Source organism: Cupressus sempervirens, chromosome 2 (genome assembly GCF_028749045.1).
Source record: "Cupressus sempervirens isolate cs-2001-9-10 chromosome 2, ASM2874904v1, whole genome shotgun sequence".
Lineage (NCBI taxonomy): Eukaryota > Viridiplantae > Streptophyta > Pinopsida > Cupressales > Cupressaceae > Cupressus > Cupressus sempervirens.
In genome coordinates this window covers 357,689,268-357,715,451 of record NC_143119.1, presented here as the reverse complement: position 1 = coordinate 357,715,451, position 26,184 = coordinate 357,689,268, and the positions used below count along the sequence as shown (strand labels likewise).

The 26,184-nt window shown below is 37.5% G+C and overlaps 1 protein-coding gene across 1 annotated transcript; it reads right to left on the bottom strand.

The window, feature by feature from the left end:
* Positions 1–767: 767 nt before the first annotated feature.
* Positions 768–14,328, bottom strand: LOC149572614 (Tetratricopeptide repeat (TPR)-like superfamily protein). The gene is made up of 2 exons (XM_089813734.1): positions 12,709–14,328; positions 768–1,425 (listed from the first exon to the last, which is right to left on the bottom strand). Exons 1-2 carry the CDS (start codon positions 14,215–14,217, stop codon positions 1,252–1,254), a joined length of 1,683 nt encoding a protein of 560 aa, XP_089669860.1. The 5' UTR covers positions 14,218–14,328; the 3' UTR covers positions 768–1,251.
* Between the last annotated feature and the right edge of the window lie 11,856 nt (positions 14,329–26,184).

Here is a 26,184-nt window from a genome sequence, read left to right as displayed (position 1 = left end):
CCAAGGCAAACACACACACACAAAAAGCATCCATGGAGAATCATATGAATGCTGTAATGCTAGTAACTTGATGAAGATGTGCTGTCAAGAGAATAATAGAATTTATTTTTTCAATGAAGTCGAGATAAACAGAAGACAAGAAACCATGAATTATAAGATCCATCATATTTAATTACAGACAGTGATCCTACACTTATGAAGAGGGCTCTAAATTCTAAACCAGGAGCTATACATATCAAGATTGCTATTTTTTTAGCTACAAAATGAGCAATTGACTTCAACATTTCATATACCAATTGTCAAAAGTTAAAATTAAAATGACATCTATAAAAAAAAATTAAATGTTATTTAGTACTTGTCTCACTAGAGTCCAAGATTTTGAGCTGTTCACAAAACATGTGAGTTAGCCCTGGTAATGAGTTAATTTAGTATAATTTGAGAAATAAAATGCTTCCAGACAAGGCCCTCATCATGCTGTCATTTCAAACATTCTTGCAAGCCTAAAATGGATTTTCTAAAACTAAATTTGCTCCATATTTGAGAACCAACATGTTGCAGCACCAATTATGTGAAATTGATGAATAGATATCTGTTCAGATGGAATCAGAAGTTGTACAAGCATTACATGAATTTGTCTATCTATTTTAAAACTAAAATTACAATTGGGATTTTCGATACTGTCAACAACAATTAAAAAAGGACAAGTAATACATTAACAATGAGTAACACAAACCAACTGCAACTGATTCCTCATGCAACTTCAAGAGTGCAGCAAATTGCAATGAAAAATTATTTTAGAAAATATACGAACACAAAAAGCCTTTTAAACAGTTTAGCCTTGTACTATGTTGGATAAACATTGTCTACGAGTCTGAGATTGCGCTGTGTACATACAATACAGATGGTTCTTATTCTCAGGCTACTGTTTATGCAGGTATTTTTGCAATAGATATAAGAAAATGAAATAAATGCAACCTCCTGGTTATGTAATTGGTGCTCAAGAACAAACCCATTTTGAACCCTAGAAACTGTAACAGTCTAGTCAGATTACTGCGCCATGCAAGTTAATATAGAGAGCTATATTGGAATTTTATTACCAGACAAAGCACAAAAAGAACAAGAATACGCATTCCTCCATTCTGAGGACTCCTTAACAGAGGCTTACTATATAATGTACCTCTGACCTACAATTTCGATTTCAGGCAAGAAAGAAGCTCAATAGTAAAATAGATACCTTAACAGTAACTGAATTTAGTCAGCCATCTTGTTCAGACGTGACAGGGTGTTTTTTGCCAACCTATTTGCAGGGTCTAGCTTCAGAGCATTTCTCAAATCGTCAGCCCCAAGTTTATATTTCTCAGTGCTTTCATATAAAAGAGCACGTTGCATTAGCACAGCTACATTTGATTTATCATGATCCAACACCTGTCAATCAAGCAACAGTAAAAAAATGTAAGAACGAAGCTTCAATACCGTTCTACAATATTCCACACTTCACTTGCTTCAATAATATTTTTTTATTATTACATGCAGAAAAGGGATACAAACCATGCAAGCAGTAACAGCTTCTTTGGCCCATTCAAATAAAGCTCATAAAAAACTTGTAAATATTAAAAGGATGGCGTGCATCAATAAAATGGGGTTAAGCTTAACTTCAACGGTGCCTCACATGGTAATTCAGATTGGCAAGGTTGGGATATTTAATCCATAAGGAGCATAATAAGTTATTGGCTGATGGTTCCAGATTCTTACAGTCTAAAAAAACAATTGTATCAAGTGGGAAGCTCTCCTCTTGAGCCTGTCACAGGCTCACAATGCAGACTGCAGGCTATAGGAGAAGTGGGAGAGGGCTCCTAAGTTGTAATGAATGCCCTACAGGGGCTCGTAGTCTAAATTGGAATTTACAGGCTTTTGTGTAGGAAGGGCCAATTTGTATTGACAAATTTGATTCAATGCTATAAAACATTGATTTTGAGGGGAAAAAAAATAAGGCTACAGACTCATTAGCTAACAATGGAATTGACTCGGCCAATTTTGGGTTAACAAATCCATTCAAGCTTTTTAAATATTGCTATCAAAAATGAAATAAGTTTGCAGACCTATTAGCTAACAAGGGAATCGATTCATCCAATTTATCAGCTATTAAAATTGTGGATATAGGTAATTGGGACAGTCTTTCAAACATTATAAACATGTATAGCCAGCTTAAATATGGTGTATGCGGCAGCCAAAGGTTGTGAACTTTGCTTGTATCACTTGCTACTAATGGTAATGATGTATTGCTTAATTGTAATGATGTATTACAAAAATTGATAATCATCTATTATCAGTTAATGGTAATCTATTGTAAATATCTAGTTAGCTTTAGTTAGCTGTAGCTTTTTTCGCTTTCTCAGCTAGAATAGAATGTTTATGTTCTTTACGATCATTTCCTAAGGAAACATCATTTTATCTTTTGTATATAATGACCTTTCGGTCTCTGTTAATAACAAGTAAGATTTTTACCAATTACTTTGTAATATGGTATCAGAGCCTATTTCTTAAAAAAAATTGAAAATCATAATTTCCTCTTCGAAATTATCAGACCCATTTTAAAAATTATTTTTTGTGATCCTTGCTTCATTGTATCAAAATCCTTTGCTTTTCGAACAAGGATTTTGTATTAGGGTTTTCATTTGGGACTCCACGAGCAGCGAAAATCGCAGTTTTGCCTCTGCAAATCGCGTATGAAAATCGTGAGCTTCAGAATTATTTTTTTTCTTCTGTCTCACAACCTCATCATGGCAGATCAGTGGCGCTTTAACTCCTGCAAAGTCTGATAAACTAAATCCTATTCTGCCGTTTGTAGATGATATCAAAAATCACGACTTCTTGCAGCATTTGGGGTCGTTTCTTGACTGCTACAACCAAAACGCCTCTTTCAGCACCAGCATCGTCCATTTTCGGCCATCTTTTTACAGCATTCTGCCATTTTTCTGCAAATCCAAGCTTTCATGGCTGCCGACTGCATTTTTTTCAAAACCCTAATTTTTGAACTTGAAAAAAAAATTGATTACAAATTTTTAGTGGGTTTTCCGAGAGCTCAACTGGGTTGTCATTCGTTTTTTGTGCCTTGATTTTCAAGCCGTAGATCCAGAAAATGACAACATATTCCTTCTGGGTTTTTCGAGCTCTCTTCTCAGTCGCTCTCTAAATTTTTTGGGTCTTCCTTTTTTAGCTTTGAACAACGTGCCTTCACAGATTTTCAAATTTTTTCATTAAAAAACATGCATGCCATGGCATCTCTGACAAACATTCTGCTCAAGCACAACTCCAAATTCAATGGTTGAAATTATGGCACTTGGAAGCAGCAAATCATTGCAATTTTTGAATATCAGAACACCGATCAACTTGTTATGGGTGTTACGAAGCGTCCGACTTCTCCTGGTCCTAATCAAGATACATGGGATCTGAATAATCGAGAGGCGGTGATGCTTCTCAAATTATCGGTGGCCGATGATTAGCTTTCTCAGATTCCATCCGGCAAGACAGCTACTGAGATTTGGACACATCTCAAAGGTCTTCATGAGACTTCTGACAAAAGCAAAGCTTTCTGTCTGAAGAACACTTTGTTTTCTATTGTCATGGATGAGCGCACCTCACTCCAAGCACACGTGAATCGGATTCAGGGAATCCGTGATCAATTACTTGCCTTCGGTCGCAAGATGGAGGAGGATATTGTGGTTATCACTCTTCGGTGTTTACCAAAGTCCTATTAGCATTTTATCAAGACTGTCAACATCACGTCTTTTGGTGTTGATTTAAAGTTCACTAATCTCTGCACACTTCTACTTCAGCAAGATCAATGGAAACAACAGTTCGGTAGTAGCTCCAACTCCACCTCCACAGAGCAAGCCTTTGCTACTAAATCCTTTCAAAAGGATGAAGGCAAGTTTCAGCAGAAGTCTTCTGCTCCTGCATCAAGTGGTCCTTGAAAGTAGCACATTCAATGCAACTACTGCCACAACTTTGGACTCATGAAGGTTGAATGTCGGAAATGCTTAGCTGCACAATCTAAGCAATCAAGTTAGCAGGCCAAAACGAATTGTGCAGAGCACACTAGGCATACGGAGTTTGCCTTTTACGCCTTCATGGCTAAAAGACCTGCAAATCATGTGAATTTGTCTGCCTAGTACATTAATTCAGTTGCCTCTCATCATTTCACTCACCACAGAGACTAGTTTACTAACTACCAACCTTATTCTAATTCTGTTATTTTTGGTGATGGAGAAGAGTACACAGTTGTTGACAAAGGCAATATTCAAATTCGGTGTGCTGGAAGGAATCTCATTTTCCTCGATGTGTACTACGTTCCAGGGATGGAACTAAATCTACTCTCAGTCAGTCAACTGATGCGACATTCTCCACACTTGGATGTCACCTTCAATTCACATCAGTGCACCATCACTAATTGGACGACTCAGTCTATTGTTGCAGTGGGTCTTGAGGATCATGATCTTTTCAGACTTACCGATTCTGGTGATTCTCGGGACTTAGCTATGGCTGATCAACGGTCTTCTATCAGCACACTTTGGCATCAGTGATATGGGCACTTAAATGTGTATTATCTCTCACAACTTGCTCAAGATGAGCATGTTCTTGGAATGCCAGAGATTCAGACTCAACAGCTTGGAGTTTGTGATACATGCTAGGCTGAGAAGCAACATCACACACCTTTCACCAGTGGCGATTCATGGCGAGCTTCTCAAGTACTTCAACTTATTCATGCTGATATCTACGACCCTATGGCCACTCCTTCTGTTCTTGGATCCAAGTATTTTCTATTGTTTGTTGATGATTTTAGTAGAAAAATGTGGGTGTATTTCCTTAAAAAGAAATCAGATGCATTTCCAGTATTTCAGATATTTTGTTCTAATATTTTCTCTAACTTCTTGGATACACATGGCATCAAACGCCAGTTAACCAAACCCCACACGCCACAACAGAACAATGTAGTTGAACGTCGGAACCAGACAACCACCGAGATGGCTCAATCCATGCTCAAACACAGACATGTTTCGAAGAAGTTTTGGGTAGAAGCAATTAACACTGCAGTTTATCTGTTGAACCAGTCACCTACAGTGGCGGTCAAAGGTAAAACTCTAGAAGAGGCCTGGTCAGGTCACAAGCCCAGAATCAATCACCAGAAGGTTTTTGGCTCCCTTGCTTTTGTTTGGATCCCTGATGTGTCACGCACCAAGTCGGATGCCAAGAGTCAGAAACTCATGCTTGTTGGATTCAGTGGTCTTCACAAAGCCTATCACCTGATTGATGTTGAGACATCTCGTCTCATCTACAATCGTGATGTAGTCTTTGATGAGCAGCGAGGACCATTCATGCATGTTTCTCCTATTCCTGATCTAGCAAACCAACCTATGAAGGCTCATGATCTAGGAGTTTGGCTTCCATTAGGTCCACCTGATAGGAGGGCTCCAGTAGCTCCTACAGCTCCGGTTATACCAGTGATCCTTGTACAGACACCTTCGACTTCTCCTGCAAGATCACCTCGATTTGTAGATGCTTCACCTGAGTTTGATCCGGATTCTTCTGATGAGGAACCTGATCACCAAGCATCTCCTGATACTAATGTTGGTCATTCTCCTCTCCGGCCTAAGTGGTGGGCTAAGGCACTTGCTAATCTTCATGATGATGAGCTCATTAATGGGAGAACTACTCGGAAAAAGAGCAAAACTACTAAATCTGTTAACTTTGCTCTCATGGTCAACATTCATAGTGTGTTTGAACCTCAAACATATTCTGAGGCTAAAGAAATTCCAGAGTGGGAATAGACCATTACATCTAAACAACAGAGCCTGCTGAAGAACAACACCCGGGTCCTTTCTAATTTTCCACTAGGGAAGAAACCTATTGGCTGCAAATGGGTTTACAAAATCAAATACAAATCAGATGATACTTTGGATAAGTACAAAGCTCGTTTAGTTGCAAAGGGCTTGTCTCAGTGTCAGGGCATTGATTATGAGGAGACCCTTGCTCCTCTTGCAAAGATGAGCACCATCAGATTAGTCCTAGCCATGGCAGCACAGTTTGGTTGGAAGGTCCATCAGATGGACGTCAAGAGTGCTTTCTTGAATGGTGATCTCCATGAAGAGGTCTACATGATGCAACCTCCTGGTTTCAAGGTTGTTGGTAAAGACCATCAAGTTCTCAGATTGGTAAAGCTCTCTATGGCTTGAAGCAGGCCCCTTGGGCATGGTACATAAAAATTGATAAGTACCTCAATGATCAAGGCTTCAAGAGGAGTTCTTCAAAGTCAAATATGTACATCAAGAGTACTAACAATGACATCATCCTTTTGGTTATTTATGTGGATGATTTGATCATCACTAACAGTTTGGTATCTTTGATTCAAGGAATCAAACAGAATGTATGCCAGTCTTTGGATATGATTGACCTTGGGCTCATGCATTATTGCCTAAGTGTTGAAGTTTGGCAACAGTCTTCTGGTATATTCATCTCTTAGTCAAAATATGTCAGGGCCCTGTTAGACAAATTTTGTATGCAGGATTGCAAGCCTGCATCTACACCTATGGAGAAAGGTCTCAAATTATTTGCAAAGTCTGATTCTCCTTCCATTAATGATACTACATACAGGCAACTAGTAGGCAGCCGCATCTACCTCTCTGCTACTAGGCCTAACATCAGCTTCGCAATCAACTATATCTCAAGCTTTATGACAGCTCCTAAGGCTGATCATTGGATGGCAGCAAAGCGTGTGCTTCGTTATGTGAAGGGCACTTCCGAATATGAACTTTTGTACTCTCGAAGTTCTAATCCTAAACTTAATGGGTTCACAAATTCAGAATGGGCAAGCTCTGTTGATAATAAAAAGTAAACTTTTGGATGTGTTCAATTTGGGATCCGGTGCAGTCACATGGACCAATAAGAAGCAGCAAACAGTTTCTCTTTCCTCTACAAAGGCTGAGTACAAAGGGACTATTAAGCCAGGATGTGAAGCTGTTTGGCTTCGTTGGATACTTGGGGATATGCAGATGTCACCAGCAGGATCGACTACACTGTTTGTTGATAATGAAGGCATTATCAAGTTAGCACGAAATCCAATCTTCCATGAACAAACCAAGCATGTGAATGTTCACTATCATTACATATGACAGTTGGTTGAAGACGGGACTATAGATTTGCAGTATGTTCCTACCACAGCTCAGACTGCAGACATTGTCACCAAGCCTCTTGGTCCTAATAAGTTTGTCAAGTTTAGCGGACAGCTTGGTGTTCTAGATAGATTAACCATTAAGGGAGGGTATTACGATTATAAATAATCGTCTATTACTAATTAATGGTAATCTATTGTAAATATCTAGTTAGCTTTCGTTAGCTGTAGGTTTTTTCGCTTTCTCAAGTAGAATAGAATGTTTCTATTCTTTATGATTGTTTCCTAAGGAAACATCGTTTTATTCTTTTGTATATAATGAACTTTCGGTCTCTATTAATAACAAGTAAGATTTTTGCCAATTACTTTGTAATAGTATAGTCAGCTTAAATATGGTGTATGTTGCAGCCAAAGCTTGTGAACTTCGCTTGTATCACTTCCTACTAATGGTAATGATGTATTGCTTCACTATGGTGACCATTTTCTATCATCCTTTTAGTTTTTTCCAATTTCTGATATAAAGCTATTTCTGAATCTCTTTTTTCATGATATGATTTCTCTATTTATATTCTCACATGTGAAAGGGTGTCTTTCCATCTCCTTAGATTTTTATTGTATTATTAATCTAAATACTACATGTTTATATCATTATATTATTATTAAATATAGTAGTATTATATTTCTAAATTTATATATACTATAATATTTTTATAGTTTAAAAGTTAAAATCAACCATATTTAATATTTGATATTTAATTATGTTAAATTTACATCATTATAAATTGTTGCAAATATATCACTAAATATAATAGATTATATTTTACTTGTGTTATTGTTCTTAATTATTATTATTTTTATAAGATTATAATAATAATATATTATTGTAATATTTATATATCCTATGATTTTGGGCTCATGACATTCACATGACCATGTAGAGGTTTTTGTATTAACTAATTGAGCCTTCATTATCATTGATACCAAGCTTTAATGATTTCATGACAGCAAAGTTATGTTGGGGTTATATGGATGTTTGATGCATATGCATTAGCAATCTTGCAAAGTTGGATGTGCTATATTTCAAGTTTTTTCTGATTTCTCATGGCTCGGAGATACAAAAGCTCTGTGAGGGACACTATAAAAGGAGATGTCTCTGTTTTCAGGATCAAAAGATTTTGTCTCAAAGTGATATCTCTCAAGCTTGTCAGGGCTATTTTAGAGACCAAGGGTGTAGCCAATACTAATATTTCAGATGCATGCTTCTATCAAGGAGGATATTAAAGAAAAACTTATGTCATCTGTAGGCAACGGGGCAGTGTGAAATTATGTTGAAGAACTTGTTAATTGTTGAGGTGGACAATGTGATGGGCCCTATGGTTTTGACAATATGTTGGCATCTGAAAATAAAGATTCTCCACAGATAGCTGCTAGCTTTTCTAAGTTTCTTTGGCAGATGATTATAAGGCATTTTATACAAGGATATGGCTACTTTGATGGGCATGCATCAAGATGTCCAGCAGGTAATCAAAGTATTGGTTGTAGCCCCCTAGAAGAGCATATTGGAGGTCGTTAGTGGTTTTACTTTGCCATTTTATGAGAATGACCACGTAACTAGAACGGCACACCATACAGAGCTTATCTATGATTTGCAAATTGTTGATTTTGAATTATACCGCCAAGGTGGTGCAAGCTACTCTAAATGCAATTCACCTTTCAGGTAATGATGTGGCCAACAGAGCATTTCATCACTGGAATAGAAATAATGGTGATGCTGGCATAATCCCACTGGGTAGTGATGTAGTGGTGACAAAGCCAACGTGATGTCCCTCTTTGTGAATATGTTTGATGCTACTTTCTTGCATGTCTCCAGTTGTGGTGTGTAATTGTACCTCAATTTTAGGGCAATTACACTAGTTCATGAATGGCTACCATTTTGATGTTATGCAAATCCTTTTTGTCTGGTTCTGGTGGAATTGGTCTTTATGTTCCTTTGGTGCCTATCATCCTGCATCAGCTTTTTGCACAGTTGTTTTGATTTGTATCTTGCTGTTTGCAATGTGCATTATGGCATAGGGATAGGGCCACCTAATAATACCCTGGTATTATAATTTAAAAAAGGAATGCCCACTTTGAGGCAAAAAATCACTTCCTTGGAATCTTTAGAGGTTGATGAAATGACAGAATTTATTTATTTTTAAATTGCAGTTCAACAAATAAGAGGATTTCAAAAGACGAGAAGAATCACTGCTCTCTAATCACAACTAAATGCAGCTAATTATTTTCAGATATTGTGTATAATCTATTCCTGGTTAAAGCAGTTCTATAAAGATAGAATGCTTGTGTCACAGGTAAGGGTACTTACACTAATGGTAGTTTTATAGGTATGTTGTAATTTTTATGGTAACGGCTGTCTCAGGTTGGTGTCTCAGGTTGGCACCTGAAACTAAAGTCTCTCCAGGGATAGCTGCTGGCATGTCTTTGGCAGATGATTACAAGGTATCATACAAGGATGTGGCTACTTGCATGGGCATGTTTCAAGATATCCAGCACGTGATCAAAGCATTTGGTTGTGTCCCACCATAAGGGCACATTGGAGATTGTTAGTGGTTTCACTCTGCCATCTTATGAGAATAACTATGTACTAGATCAGCAGAACATACAAAGCTTAACTATGATTTGCAGACTGTTGATTTGGTTATGCTGCCAAGGTAGTGCAACCTATTATAATTGGTTCACCTTTCAGGTAATAGTTTGACCAACAGAGATCACTGAAATAAAAGTTATGTTGCTGCTGCCATTTCCCACTGGGAAGTGATGGAGCACATAAGAATGTTTCTGGATTCAATTGTGTTACTGTTTTTGCATCAACGTTTCAGATCACACTCTGTGATCCATCATGGGGATGAAGAAAAATAGAGAGCGAGAATGATGGCATATAGCAGACTTAGCTATAAAAGGGGGGGGAGGTTGATAGAAGCAAGGTCAAAAAAAATATATATAAAAATAAAATTAGGAACAAGCAATAAAGACCAAACATCTAAAGCAACAAAACAACAGAAACCTCTCCCCCCCGCCTCCCCCCAACCTTTTTATAGCTAAGTCTGCTGTATGCCATCATTCTTGCTCTCTTTCTTCATTCTGATGATGGATCACAGAGTGTGATCCAAAACGTTGATGCAAAAACAGTAACACAATTGAATCCAGAAACATTCTTATGTATTCTATGGATTGTGGAAATCTGCTCTCTACTAGTGATGGAGCTCTGTCAAAGATGTTCTGCTGTCCCTCTTTGTAAATATGCTTGATGCTACTTTCTTGTGTCTCTCCAGTTACTTATTAGCATGCATGGCTTCCCTGATGTTATGCAGATCATTTTTGGCTGGTTCTATAGGAGCTGGCCTTTATGCTTCTTTGGTGCCTGTCACCCCGTATCAGGTTTTTGCACAGTGGTTTTGGTTTGTATCTTGCTGTTTGCATTATGGTCTAGAGATAGGGCCACGTGATAATACCCCGACATTATATTTGAAAAAAGAATAACTGCTTTACTTTTTGAGAAAAGCAGTTAAGAAAAAACGAGGATTTCAAAAGATGAGAATACGCACAAACCTCTAATCACAACTAAATGCAGCTAACCATTTTCAGGTATTATATGCACTATTTTTTCCTGATCAAAGCATTGCTATGAGAATAGAATGCTTGTGTAATGGGTTAAGGGAGATTTCTAGAGCCCAGTACTGACAGTAATGGTAGTTTTATAGGTATATTCTGAAATTTTGTGGTAACAGCTGTCTGATTTTCCTTTTCGTAGTAGTGATGTCATTACTAGTAGTAGAGTAGTGGTTATAATGACATCTATAGTCTCTTGTGGTGTTTGCCTCAAATTAACTTTACTGCAGTATCTGTTTAGATGTCAAGCTCCCACCAAAGTAGCAGATTGAAGTCTTATGATCTGAAAATATTATTAATGAACAGAGGATGGATTGATAATAGCAGCAACAGGACTGATGATAAACGGAGGTTGGCATAAGGAAAAGACAGCAGTTGACCAATACATTAAGCAGAGATTAACTAATTCATAGGGATCTCTGCAACAGACAGCAATTAACTTAAAAAGCAATTAATCATTCCTAAATAGTATGACTCCTCTCAAGGGACGTCACTCTTTCAAGGATGTAAATGGGATACAAAAGGAGAGGGGTGGGATGAGGAAAGGTATTAATCAAGAAGAAGAAAAACAGAAAGCAGTCTAGACTTACAGCAATATGAAAAACACTCAGTAGCACCAGCAGAAACACATACTCAGCAAAAGGCAGCAATCAAGAAACCAGTAATTCAACAGAGGCAAGAAAAAATACAAATAGCAGTTATATTTACAGTGATATACAACAATACCATTGAATCTACATCTATAGACAGGAGAACATCTGCAGATCAAGTTTACAGAAGATCCATCATATTCAGCAAGGAGGCCATACAGAAGAACACCGTAGAACTCAATATATCTTCAAACTCACATTTATTGATATATCTATTCCGATCACCTAACATGACTATTAGATAAACATATGCCATTGAAATGTATATCAATAATGCAAAATGCCATGTTGAATATAATTGTTGATCATTAAATTGCCTATGATGACAATAATCTGAAGTGTTTGACTGTTTGGATCCCATCTTGAAAGAAAGGGCCTGAGGTGTAAGCAAAGGGGTTGTCAAGGTTACGTGTGTAAGCCATCCAAGAATGGACCAGAGGAAACTTACACTAGAGAGCCGAGGAACCCACTTACAACCTCCACCAACTCCACAAGATGGTATATGTTTTCGGGGGGATGCAGCAGGATATGGGCAAAGCAGGTACAAGCCACCAAGTGAGAGGATTGTGGTAGAAATCCCTTCTGGACATGGTGTAGAATTGGCTTCAGGCAGCCCCATCATGTCTCTCCTTCAAAACCCTAATATGTGTGTGGACTGTGGAGTACTTTATTATTAATCTGTGAATATAATGTGATGTCTAACCATGATTGTATATATATGTGGGTATGTGGATATTCGTATATATTGTTTTTGACTGCAGAATTCAAGTCTCAGGCTACATTACAGGGTTATTTAAATGGTGAGATGTAACCCTAACCCTAATTTATTGCAATTTGATTTTAGGAAAAATTGTGACGGGGACGCCATATTAGAAGTCTTAGAGATGGTGGACATTAAACTGCACCACAAAAACTATCACTTAAATTACCAAAATAGTAGTGTGAATGTTTTTAGCTTTGGCAAAAAGATAAGAAAAACTAGATCTAACTAATACATACAAGCCTTCAAAGAAGTGTATAAAACAGATCCGATTACGGATTGCTATTTTCTCCACGTTCACTTGGCTTTACTAGACTCCAAGGAAAAAACTTAACTAGAGCCTATATCCAACCAAACGAATCAAATTATCTAATGATATCAAGATGTATTCCAACTGCTTCTTTCCAGAGAGAAATGAGAGCAATACAAAACTTGAAAAATCAAGTCATATGAAGGGATCCTACCTTAGAACAGTCAGCAATAGCTTTTTTGTACTCTCCCACTTCTTTGTAGCATGATGCCCTGCAAGTTAAGACCTCTGCAGAAACACCGTAGTCTTTGCCGCCTTTTTCTAAAAGAACCGTGGCCCATGAGAGCCACTTTATGGCCTCTGCAAATTGACCCTGCTTATAACTCTCCATGCCTTTATCTTTCGCTATTGAAATATTGACTCCTGCAGGAGGAGGAGGAAGCGCTTCCAGCTCCGTTGTTGGACCTGTGTCAGCACCTCCAAAATCACTGTCCATGCCCCAATCATCAGTCTCAGAAAGCGGTTGACTTGTAAAACCTCTCTGGCTACCAGTAGAAGAAGACGTGAATAAAGAATTCAGGGGATCTTTACTCTTCCCTTGTGTGACCTGTTTCTGAGAAGTAAAACTTTTGTTTAACGCTTCAAATGGATCGGCAGCTTTAGCAGGTGCTTTGGTTGAGGAAGCAATCGAAGTAAGTGGATCCACAAATTGCGGATCACCATTTCTCCCAGCTGTTGCCCCAAATGATAAATCCGAAAAGGGATCACCTACATTTGATGAATTGGGTACTCCACCACTGAATAGATCATTCGAGACATTCATGGATGCAGCAAAGGGATCTCCACTGACAGTGGCAGAAGAAGAAGAATGACTACCAGATCCCTTTTGGAAATCTCCGAATCCATCGTCATTTACAAGTTTGTTTGTTGCAGAAATATTTGGAAAAACTCCGAAGACTTCTTCGTTGCTAGAAGACGCAAAAGGATCTGGACTGACAGGAGTACTAGATTTAAGTGGAACATCCTTTCCTACAAATGAATGATCCTCCCGTGAGGAGTAAGAACTTATGTTTGAGAAGATAGGCAGAGCATCAAATGGATCACCACCGACACTAGCCTTTGCGTTCTTAGAATTTGCACCAGCAAAATTGCCAAACTCTTCAATAGGAGCAGATCGTACTGAGGACCTCTGTTCCTTCAATGAAACTCCACCTTTAGGCAATGCCGCCGGCACACCACTCATCGAAAAGGATGTGTTGGGGGATGCTTGCTTCAAGGGAGTATTGTTCTTTTGCTGCCCTAAGGCTGCCCCAAGCAGATCTCCAAACAAATGGGGAGCAGCTCCTGAATTCAAACCTCCAACAATCCCACTGGCAACCTGCTTGGAATCTGGTTTAACCCAACTCTTTCCATGGGAGTTGCCAGCCATCTGGGGTTGGGCAGACCATCCACTTGAGATCCCAGCTTGAGCAGGCCTATAAGCAGGGGAAGATGAAGGCTGCGGTGTCCAAGAGGGCTTATTGGGTGTCCACACCGGAGCAGGTTTATGAGTTTGGGACGCTGAAGATGGTTGAATTGGAGTGGGGCTATATTTCTGCTCCTTCAGGCTTTTGGATTTCTGACTGGTAGAAAAGTTGGATCCTAACCCAAAATCAAACTCGTAATTGCTCAGAGGCACAGCTGCCTTCTGTGCATTATCAGACCTCCTCCCAGTTGAATTCATTGTTTCCGTCTAACAATACCCAAATCCCAAATCTACTTCAAATCCAGTACATCTCGATCTCTAAAGCTCCCTAACATAATACACGAAATTGATATTTAACGGAAGATCTACAGAAAAAGGCAGAGGTAATAGAAGATTTAACCTTCTTTGAGACGATCAATTCAAAACACCTTCCGGGTGTTCTCGAATATTGCAAGTAAATTATTGTGCCAGCGAAATGTTATGCTGTGTGGGCCTGAGCCATTTAGAATTACTTTGGCCCGGAATATTATGGACTTCGCTAATGATACACAATCAATGCTAGCAGATATTCACAATCAACTAACAACATTTGACCAGGGTTTGGAAGTGATTCAAGGTTACCCAACGGCTAAGAATTGCCTAACAAAAATGGTTGTCTATATAAATTATTTAATTAAATAATAATAATATAAATCTTCATTACTTTATAATAGTTTAAACTTAAAGATTTAAAATTAAAACTCTATATGATTTTTTTATCAATATTTTTATTAAAATTTATTATTAAGCAAGAGATTATAATTTTATGGATTATTGAATGATCTATGAAAAAGAGTCATTAGAAATAGATTCTAGTATGTCATGTATACAATCTCTACTTTTTGTGAGCAAAAAGATGGGTCCCCTCTTTTCGCTTTCCGGTCTTGCCTTGTTTGAGATAAGTTCCTTTGGTTTGTTTGATTTTTCAATCTTCGCGCTTCCACATTCGTTGTCCAGGATATGGATTCCTTCAGTGAGGAAAAATTAAGTGAGGTTTTCGACCCCATGAAAAGATCAGTCTTCTTGAAAGGTTGCTCTCGGATCAAGTGGAAACTTTATGTCTCGCGAGTGTTCGATAAACAAGAAAATTTTCTATGGCTTAAGGTTGGACATGTGGCAATGGACAATTAATGCTCCCTTTAAACTACTATGATCAAAATGTTATTTAAGGCACCTAAAGGGGTTAATTATCGCTTTGCTCGATAATCACAATTATGCACTACAAGTCAAGTTGTCATTGGTACCGTCACCCTACCTAGAAAGGTTTTGGTTGTGCAAGTTTACGAAGTCGCCTTTGGTTATGAAGTTTGCTCTAGTTTGTGTGTGAATTAGGACGAACTTTAGCGCCATAGTGCTCTTCATTTTTATCTCCTAGGTTGGTATTCCCATTTGGCCTTTGTCGTGTCTCTTTCTCGTTTTGCAGGTCGTGTTCACCTGGTTGCTTTTCTTGTGGGTTCTTCTTTCCTCATTCCTCATTCCTTTGTGTTTTGGTGTTTTTGCTTGTGCCATTTGGCGTGGTCTTTTTGGCACGTGGCTTTCATTTTCAATCTTCATGCGCCCGTGTTTATTCTTTCTTTGGTTCTTTGTCGTGTGGGCGGAGTCGCTTCGGCTCCACCCCCGACATGTCATCGAACTAATTTTGTAGCCTGCTAATGCAATGAACTTAACAGTAGGAAACGTGGCTTCCCATAAAAAGAAATCAAGTTTCATGGTGGGAAGTTTATCTCGTTGAGGGGAGGCATAAATAGTCTCTTGTTCGGTGTCTTTGGTTTGATGGTGTGAGTTCTTGGCTCCTAGCTTTTGGAGTGCTTGCTCTACTAGAGGATGGTCTCTATCATCTGGGTACTCTCTAATATCTCGTTTTGGTCTTGGTTTTGGTATGAGATAGGATCTCACTGGTTGAGTTTTTCTTTACTCGGCCAAGGAAGTTACAGGTACGCCTCCACAGGTACCTGGGTGGTAAGTTTTATGGCTCTGAAAGAGAAAATGTAAGGACAAATTGTCACTATTACATGCACACTTGTGACCTCTCAACCATGGTACAATGAATGGTGGCTTGCTTGGTGTTGTACCAACGGCTCTACAACATTCTGGGTGGCAGTGGATAGTGATTTGTTGCTCCTCTCTCCAACTTGGGCGCAACATGCTTCATTAGGCTAAGTGTCTTGCGTCATTCATGATGTATTTGTTGATATTTCAAAATTTAAATGATTGTCACATCAAAAATACCTAGCATTAAATAATCTCATGTGTCACACGAGTGGATGGTCAATAGTGGTCTTGTCAATCGTGTAAGGACAACTCAGTGTTGTGAGCTATGTCACCATAATTTTGGTATGGGTAGCATACTTCTTAGTTTATGGCATAAGAGTAAAATAAGACAACTTTGGGCCTTGAAAATTGTCTATGTATTTGACATTTATGAAATTGCAGGTTCTCAAGATTTAGGGATTCTTCGCCTCATTACCGATGAGATACAATTTTTATGTTCCCAAGATATGGCTTCCGGTTACTTTTTCCTTTCTTTTTCTTTATCAGTTGAAGTACTTGTTCAGGATTTCGAGTTTCACTTCTTCTCCCTAGGTGGCATGTTTGTCCTTTTACAAGGATGGGAAGGAAGAGAACCCTTGGAATCCTAGAAATCTTAAAGTTTGATAAGTTTTATAAAAAGAAGGATCAGAATACTAATGAATGTATTTTCTCCACAAGTACTAATGGGTATTGACTTTGGAGGACTGGCAAAATTGTTCAGTTATCATGGCAGGAAAAAGATTGGTGCAAATTTTGGAAAAGGGAGACCACCTGATAAAAAGGGTATCTCTAAACAAAGGCAGGAAGGTAATTTCCTAGTGGATCAAGGTCAATCAAATCTCGAGATTCGAACAATGGAAGGATTAGTTGTCAACACAAGAGTAGGTTACCCAAGAATAGAAGACTTGGAAGCAATGAGGTAGCAAAGGGAGAGACACTTGCACAATCAACACTCCATGAAGGCAGACCTGAGATGCCTATCTTCCTAGCTTGATGAGGCATCCCCTTCTGTTTCTGACCCCTTTAGTGTCATGAGATGGGAGGGTGCACAACAATGACTCCCCTACAAGCAAGATTTTGAGCATTTAGAGTTCCTTTTGGCCAGCTTCAATACCTGCTTAGTGGCAATTTCACTTGCTTCCTCGGGCGCCATAACTCTACAAAGTGAAAGATTGGGTCTGAGGATTTCTTTTCCCCACGATTTGGTAGGGTGAGTTTGCATTACGTAGTGTTCGGCAGTCAGTGTTCTATACTCAAAGGTTTTGGAACTTCAATCCTTTTGAGGCACGGATGAATGTGCAGAGATTCCTCCCAGATCTTGCCTTTTGTCATTTATGTGTCTAAGATACCTCTTAATGATGTGGTGGGTAGTTAATGATGTCAAATAAGAAATACCCTTTTGTTAATTGCACATTTCCCCACACACCTAATGTATTTAATGTTATAAGAGAAGTGGAGTGCTCTTATCAATCTATAGATGCCCCAACGAGATAACTGAAAGAGATGTGAAAGAAAAAGTGTACAAAGATCAGCGCTTACTAACCAAATTTTCTTTGGAAAATCCCTTTCCTTATTCCTCATTTCTTTATGTCCTTCTTTCATGGCTTTTTAAATGTAAGTGCCTCTTCTACAAGTTGTCATTTTGTGAAGATGGCAAAAGATTCAGTAAATATCATAAATAAAGATGGTAGGTGAATTAGTTAGGGCAAGAAGTTAGTTTCTAGCTAAAGTTCATAGGAAGTAATCTATAAATAAGATGATTATCGCTTGTTCTAGCGTTGGTAAAATTGATTTGGCCTTCCATTTCATTGTAACACCATTGTTATTAATGAAGCAGTATCACTCTTTTTGTAATTTGGCTTCCTTGGAGCTTTGTTTGGCCTAGTGCTTGCTGGTATTTTAAGTTGTTATAAGAGTAGACGGATCTTAGAGTGATTGCTATGGGATTCATTTATCTTCAAACGCAATGAGATTTTGTTATTTTGTATTTGAGCTTCTGGGTGAGATTGTGTAAGATTTTTTAGCATCAACGTTTCGGATCATACTCCATGATCTATCATCAGGATGTTAATGAGAGAGCTAAGAATGTTATTATTATTATCTTCCTTGGCTTAGATAAATCTAAGTGATATTGTTTACTTTGGTACTATTTCATTTGCAACACTTCATAATGTTAGATTAATTGATCAAGCATGTATTTAAGTTATCCTACCATTCAAGCATGTATTGTTGATAATAACGGTGTGAAAGTAAACAATAGGTAGATTAGATCTCTAACTCTATAGGCTCTTTACTTTTTGTTATTGGCTTTATGTATCTCCCTTGGTTATGTCTTATGATACCTACCCAACTCTATTCAAAAGACTCTATGTTGAAATCCTATGCATACAAAGACTAGTTGGTGATCATGCTCACCTTATTATAAATATAATTACCACCCTGATCCAACTTTTCTTGGTCCTTGCACGGCCGAGACCCAACTTATAGGAGCTTGGGAGAATGGAGTTCCTCACTTTGTTCTTTCAGGCAATATTGACCAAACATTCTAGTCTAGTGACAATTGTTCCTCTATTGGTAGTAAGTGAAATAAAGTTATATTAAAAGATAAATGGAGCTAGAAGGAGGGCACCCTTGAACCTATTCTTTATTCATTTGTGTTGCATCAGTGATTCTTAGCATCATTTGATCTTGTGCAATGTAAAAATTGGCTTGCGCAAGTTCAAGTTCACCGGCTCCATCTAATTTTTTGGCTTTGGGTTCAAAGATCTTGACTAGTCTCCACCTGAATGACAATTCAGTGAGTATCATAGCCCCCAAACTTTGCACTGACTTGGTGTTAGTTTGTGGTGATTGATCAGGGAAGTATTGTACATACTTCATACTTCATAAATTCTTTAAGAAAAAATTTGACCATGGCTGACATTGTGGCCAACATATGGCTGACATATGGCCAACATGTTGTAACCCTAAAGCGGCATAAAATTACTTGTATAAAAGGACTTAGGGTTAGGCATTTTTTAGGAGGTGTGATGCAAAAATTGGTTCTTGTGGTGGTATTGAGTTGTACGGGATTATGGATTGTAATTAGTTTGTAATCACTGGATCATAATAATATTGGACTTGTTTTTTGGTGGACGTAGCCCAGGGTTTGAGTGAACCATGTTAAATCTTGGAGTCTTGTGTTCTTTTATGTGTGGTCTATAATTTTATGTTATTGGTTATATTTGCATGTAATGGTTATTTCTATCTGTGGTTAAATCCTAACACTTGGCTCATTCTCTATGACACACCTATGGCGATTGTGGTCATCAACTGTCCTTGTAGAGTTTGAAGAACTCGGACCCGCAGTCTAAAATAAGAAGGAAAATAATAAGAAGGGTAAAACCACCAAGCCCCAACCTACAATCACTACTCAGAGTGTAACTATGTCCCAATTACCATTAGGGACAATTGTTATTCCATAGAAGTTTGTGTTTCTAGGGGGAGAGTTGTCACCCTTGGCAACTTTCCTTATGATGCATAACCAACCATCACATCTCGAGAAATTTTTCTTCAAATACGAACATTTGGGTCCTTAAACGGCAGAAGAACATATCCAGGCATTCAAGGATGTTCTAGTTTAGAACAATGTAGAACATGAAGATGTTGCTTGTCGCCTATTCCTAATGACTCTCGGTCCCAATGCGTTGAATCGGTACCTTAATCTTCTTGCTAATTCCATCAGTGGATGGGTTGATATGGAAAAAAACTTTCCTCTTGACATTCTAGTCTGAGAATGACCCCAAATTGTGTTTGTACGGTGTAAAAATATGGATGAATAAGGTTTAAAATAATGCACATGAAAGAGACCCTAAATCCACATTTTTATGCATACATTTGAATTGTAAGGAGATGGAATGTAAATATGAAAATGCTAATATTGAAATGAAAAGATGAAAGTACTTACCTCCATAAAAGAACTTGTTGGAAACCCTATCAAACAGTCTTAGAAACAGTTGATTTTTGCCTCCCTCAACCGAAACTATGAGATCTAAAAAACCCATAAATATTTCATTTTCTGAGCTAGGTCAACCTTGACCCCTTTATTTCTGACCTTGACCTATGTTGCTCCAATGAAAATTATGTTCATGGATCCCAAAAGTTTTTCGAAATGGGTACTCAAATCTGCATTGATATTCATTGTCTTGCACTTGCATCTGCAAGAAAAAAGGCTTTGTTGGTTGGATGAGGGGTTTTCCTTGGTCAAACCCCAGTTTGAAATCAACCTTAATAATATAATTGAAATAGAATATGCTAGCAAGTAGTAGAAGTAAATCTAACAATGAAGCTATGATATTCAATAGATATCCAATTGTATTTGAAATGTAAATAAGTATATTGATATGAAAGCTTGGACTCAATAATGTAAATCAAAACCATAAATGTAAATCAAAACCTCCATGATTGTATGCTTGAAATCCACCTTGAGGGAAGAATGACTAGATCTTGAAGATGAACAAAGAATCTTGAAGGAAGATCACACCACCATGATGGATAGATCTAGGGTTTGAATAATGAATCTTGAATGCTTGAACCAAATCCCTTCAAAGGCTTGAATACTTGAATCCTTGATCTTCAATGGAGAACTTGAATGCTTGAATGGGTGATTACTTGCTCACTTGATTTTCTTGCTTGAATTCAATGGAAGATAGATGCTTGATCATGACAAGTAAATATCTCCTCATGAAAAGTGGATATCTCCCTGCTTCTATCTTGTGTGTCCAAAATGAGAGAGGAAGGATTCCTTATATACTAGTCTAGGGCACAAACTTCTAGAGAGGTCAACATAGGAAAATTAAATTACAATTAAGCCTTAACCCCTAGAAATGGTCCTAGATTAAATAAAATTTAAGGGTTTACTATTTTGAATCCTAAAACATCCAACCCAAAAGTGGGAAAATAAACATTCAAACCTCTTCTCGCATTCGAAAAACTTTCCAATGAAAAAGGGTGACCTAGGTCAAGGTTGAGGTTGACTTTAACCCAGGGGTTAAGGACCCTTGTAAAATGAGCCACAAGGGAAAAACAGTGCCTGAGGAGGCCCAAATAGAGCCCTAAACAGGCGCAAAAGATGGGAAGGGGGCAGAAAATAGGGGATAACATGATGAAGGACCAAAACACCCCTTAAGGAGGGCTAAACATTCTTAACGTGGAAGTGCTTCCATTTTAAGATGATACATTAAGCCTCCACTTTAGCAGGAGTATGGAAATTGAACATGCTCATGATAAAGGAGAAGAAAGATCCAAGTGGATTCACAATGAGATAGAATAACACTTAGCTAAGGACACGAGCCCCCAAGCCAAGGATCTTAACTCAACATACACGCACGAGGGTGAGAAAACAAAGAAAAACAAAAACAAAGCTAAAAGACACAAGAAAGAGGGGTTAGTACTAAAATAAACCCAAATCAACTAGTAAAGTAAACCTTGCTAAGAAATGCTTCCTATACTAATATCATATTTGGGAAGATGTCATAAAAGCATAAATGATTACATAAGAAAGACAAGAGAAACACTATAAATAACATAGCTTCATGATCCAAACCTACTAGCATGAAAGTGAAAATAGAGAGAGAGAGAGAGAGAGAGAGAGAGAGAGAGAGAGAGAGAGAGAGAGAGAGAGAGAGAGAGAGAGAGAGAGAGATTACCTCGCTCAGTAAGATGCCCACCTTACCATGAATCACCAAGGAGGGAGAGCCCATGAGGTAGCAAAACCTGATAGTCCACCTAAAAAATGTGCTTTGATACTATAATTTGTCTTCTTACAACTTTTGGAATACTCATAGATCCACTTTCTTGTATCACTATGAATATAAAATGTGTGTCCCTTTAGGATTTGACAACTTATGTGTGTTACGTTTCACGGACTTAGCATATTGAAAATTGAAAAGTGTGTGTCTCTTCAGGATTAAGCAACTTATGTGTGTTACCTTTAGAGGATTTAACATATTAAAATATTGAAAAATGTGTCTCTCTTCAGAATTTAGTAACTTATGTACATTACCTTTAGAGGATTTAACATATTGAAAATTGAAAAATGTGTGTCTCTTTAGGATTTAGCAACTTATGTGCATTACCTTTAGAGGATTTAGCATATAAATAAAAAACTATAGTACAAGGGAGACCCTAAATATGCCCCCCTTTTTATCATGTTTATCTACTAGACATGATAATGAAGAGAGAGGATACCTACTTCACAACATAAGGAGATATCATGTTAAGAACAGTGTACACTATATTCGTAGTGAAAGGTATTGACCCCTACATCCAAGAACATAAATAATTGTGAAAAGGATATGTCACTTATAGAAAAAGAATCCTCAAAGAGAAAGAGATCTTATCAACAAGACCCCCATCATAGAGGAGTGCTTTAGATAAAATATCATCTTTCAAAGATAATCGAAGCAAGAACAAAGATTCAATCATCAAGCCCCCAACAAACAAGAGGAAGAGGAATCTTTGATTGAGGGAAACAACTCTAACATCAAATCAAGGGTAGGAGTTTATAGAGAACATAATTTGCAAAATAAAGAAGAGGTGATGACCTAGGATGACAACCTCTCATAAAAAAGGATATCCATAGTAAAAACATTAGTCATTATAATGAAATAATGTTGCAAGATAAACAAATTCCACTAAGATAAGGAAAGTAGATCCCTAGACAAAGAAAAAGAAGGAAGAATCGTTTCCCTCGGGGATGAAGACAAGGGATAACTTTTCAAAACAAATGTTTTTTAAGAAAATATATCTTGAATAAAATCTATGGATGATTACAAACATAATACAAAACCATAGAGAGATAGAATAGAAAGAATATAGATTAAGCTCAAGGCAAAAGATATGTTAAAAACCTAATGGATCCTAAGAGACTAGATGAAAATACACCTCTTGCCCCCCATTCTAGAGACAAGAGGAGAAGAGATCTACATTATATCAGAATGAGGGGTATCCCCTATATCAAAATTATGAAGAAATTGTAAAACTGCACAAGAATAAGATATAATTCCTAAAGCAACTCTTTCTCTAAAATATAGCTTAAAATACACACAATCAACAAGTAAATGTGTAAAACGATAATGAAAAGCACATTTGTATTTGTATAGAGAATCTATTGACATAGGTCTATAGATTTCTTTATTGGAATTCATTAACTCAAAATACACCTTTTTAGCCACCTGTTGACGAATATCAGGGTTATCTACGGTAGATGTAGGGAGAAGATCGTGAAGAGGAGGACGATGATTAACATCAACCAACTTGGATTGAGATTTTAAAAAACCAACACCATGCATATCCTGTTTAGGGGGGTATATGAACTAGATACTAAATACAATGCTCATTAACACCAAGCCCCAAACCTCTGTAACCTTGTTTAGTCACCATATTATATCTTGTAGTGTACATATCATGTAAAGTTCTACAGGAGGTAATTGTTTATTGTGTTCATGAGTAAAATTGTATAAGGTGGATTAATAGGTTTAGAAGAAGTTTTTTTTCTCTTCCCTTTAATATATTTCTAGATTGGATAAGAAGGGGAAGGTAAATCTAAGAATTCTTGCACATCTGCATCATGAACCATAGTTTGAGCCTCCTCAAGAGTATGAGAAGAACTAGGGATAGCAGATGGAGAATTAGGCATTTTAGTAATCAGATGAGGATTAGGAATGTTAGGAATTATATTAGGAAGAATGGGATTAGGATTAGGAAGATTAGGAAATGGTGTATCATCTACCAAATTCTTCACATAATCCAAAAGAGTAATAAGTCCTCCACATAAATCTTTGAAAGTAAGAAGACTAGTATTGGTCAATCTCATAATAGCATAGGCAAGTGAAGAATGAAGAGTAACTAACATAACGAAGTGGATAATACTCTCCTAAACATCATAAGTATGATAAAGAGATGCTAAAAGGAGGATAATGAAGAAAATAACCACACACCAAAGCATCTTAAAAATCTTCATAGTGCAAGAAAATAATACGAAGGAAAATCAAACACCAAAAACAAAATAGGGAATGATCTAATTCTACAAAAATCAAAGGGGGTAAGCTTATTGAGTTCACCAAAATGTAGGGTGTAAAGATATGGATGAATAGGATTTAAAATAATGCACATGGAAGAGACCCTAAACCCACATTTTTATACATACATTTGAATTGTAAGGAGATGGAATGTCAATATGAAAATGCTAATATCGAAATGAAGAGATAAAAATAATTACCTTAGAAAAAGAACCTTTTGTTAACCCTATCAAACAATCTCATAAACAAAAACTGTTGATTTCTGCCTCCCTAAACCGAAACTGTGATCTACAAAACCCATAAAAAAAAATTTTGTTTCTAAGCTAGGGTGACCTTGGCCCCTTTATTTCCAACCTTGACTTGCACTACTCCAATGAAAATTATGTTCATGGATCCCAAAAGTTTTTCAAAAAGGGTACTCAAATCTACATTGATATTCACTATCTTGCACCTGAATTTGTAAGAAAAATGACTTTGTTGTTTGGATGAGTGGTTTGCCTTGGTCAAGCCCTAGTTTGGAATCAATCTTAATAGAGGAATTGAAAAAGAGAATGCTAGCAAGCAGTAGAAGTAAATCTAACATTGAATCTATGATATTCAATAGATATGCAATTGTATTTGAAATGTAAACAAGTTTATTGATATGAAAGCTTGGACTTAATAATGTAAATCATAACCATGAATGTGAATCAAAACCTCCATGATTTTATGCTTGAAATCCACCTTGAGGGAAGAATTAATAGATATTGAAGATGAAAAAAAGATCTTGAAGGAAGATCACACCACTATGATGGATAGACCTAGGGTTTGAATAATGAATCTTGAATGCTTGAACCAAATCCCTTCAAAGGCTTGAATGTTTGAATCCTTGATCTTCAATGGAGAGCTTGAATGCTTGAATGGGTGATTGCTTACTAACTTGATTTTCTTGCTTGAATCCAATGGAAGATGGATGCTTTATCATGACAAGTAAATATTTCCTCATGAAAAGTGGATATATCCTTGCTTTTATCTTGTGTGTCCAAAATGAGAGAGGAAGGCTTCCTTATATACTAGTCTAGGGCACACTTCTAGAGAGGCTGACATAAGATAGTTAAATTCCAACTAAGCATTAATCCCTAGAAATGGTCCTAGATTAAATGCAATTTAAGGGTTTGCCATTCTGAAGCCTGAAACAACCAACTCAAAAGTGGGAAAATAAACTTTTGAACCTCTCCCTGCATCTGGCAAACTTTTCAATGAAAAAGGGGGACCTAGGTCAAGGTCGAGGTTGAATTAACCTAGGGTAAGGTCAAGATCATCCTTGACCTAGGTCAAGGTTGAGGTCGACCTTGACCCAGGGGTTAAGGATCCCTAAAAAATGAGCCACAAGGGAAAAATTGTGCTTGGGGAGGCCCAAATAGAGCCCTAAATAGGCACAGAAGATGAGAAGGGGGCATAAAACAGGGGACAACATGATGAAGGCCCAAAACACCCCCTAAGGAGGGCTAAATGTTGTAAACATGTAAGTTCTTCCATTTTAAGATGATATAGTGTTATTGTTAGTTCATTGGTATTTTTGTGTCTACATTCATCATATGGACCGTACCCCAAGAAGACAAGGATGTCTTGGCTAAAGTTTATGCATTGGCCTTAGAAGTCTTTGCCCAACTTATGAACCACCCTTTTGATATCTAGGGTATATCATTGCAACCCCAATCAAGAGTAGCTCCTCATCTGGGTAGTTATAACATGATTCCCAAGGATGGGTTACTGTCTTATCCCACCTCCCATTATACTTATGCATTGTAGGCAATTGCTACCCCAATTATAAAATATTTCCACTAGACTCAATCAGTGATACTTTAAGTACCCAGGACTTCATTCGCTACCTTGGCCCCAAAAGTCGCTCCATCATATGAAGTCCCTAACTTTTTATCCCCACACAAGTGGGAAAAACCCTATTGCCCCCACCAATCCAACGGCTATGTAGGTGCAATCTTCTAAACCACCTGATCAAATCACATGTCTTGTAGCTAACATGGAAACCTTTCAAAGGATTATCATTGTTAAAGAAAATAGATTGATTTGGTGGATACTGAACTAACTAGTATTG

What these genes read in the sequence shown, in the direction of transcription:
- LOC149572614 (XM_089813734.1), bottom strand. Translation starts at nt 14,217, where the DNA reads ATGAATTCAACTGGGAGGAGGTCTGATAATGCACAGAAGGCAGCTGTG. An exon ending in CTATTGCTGACTGTTCTAAG is followed by an intron (nt 1,426 to 12,708) that starts GTAGGATCCCTT and finishes CTTGATTGACAG; the next exon opens with GTGTTGGATCATGATAAATC.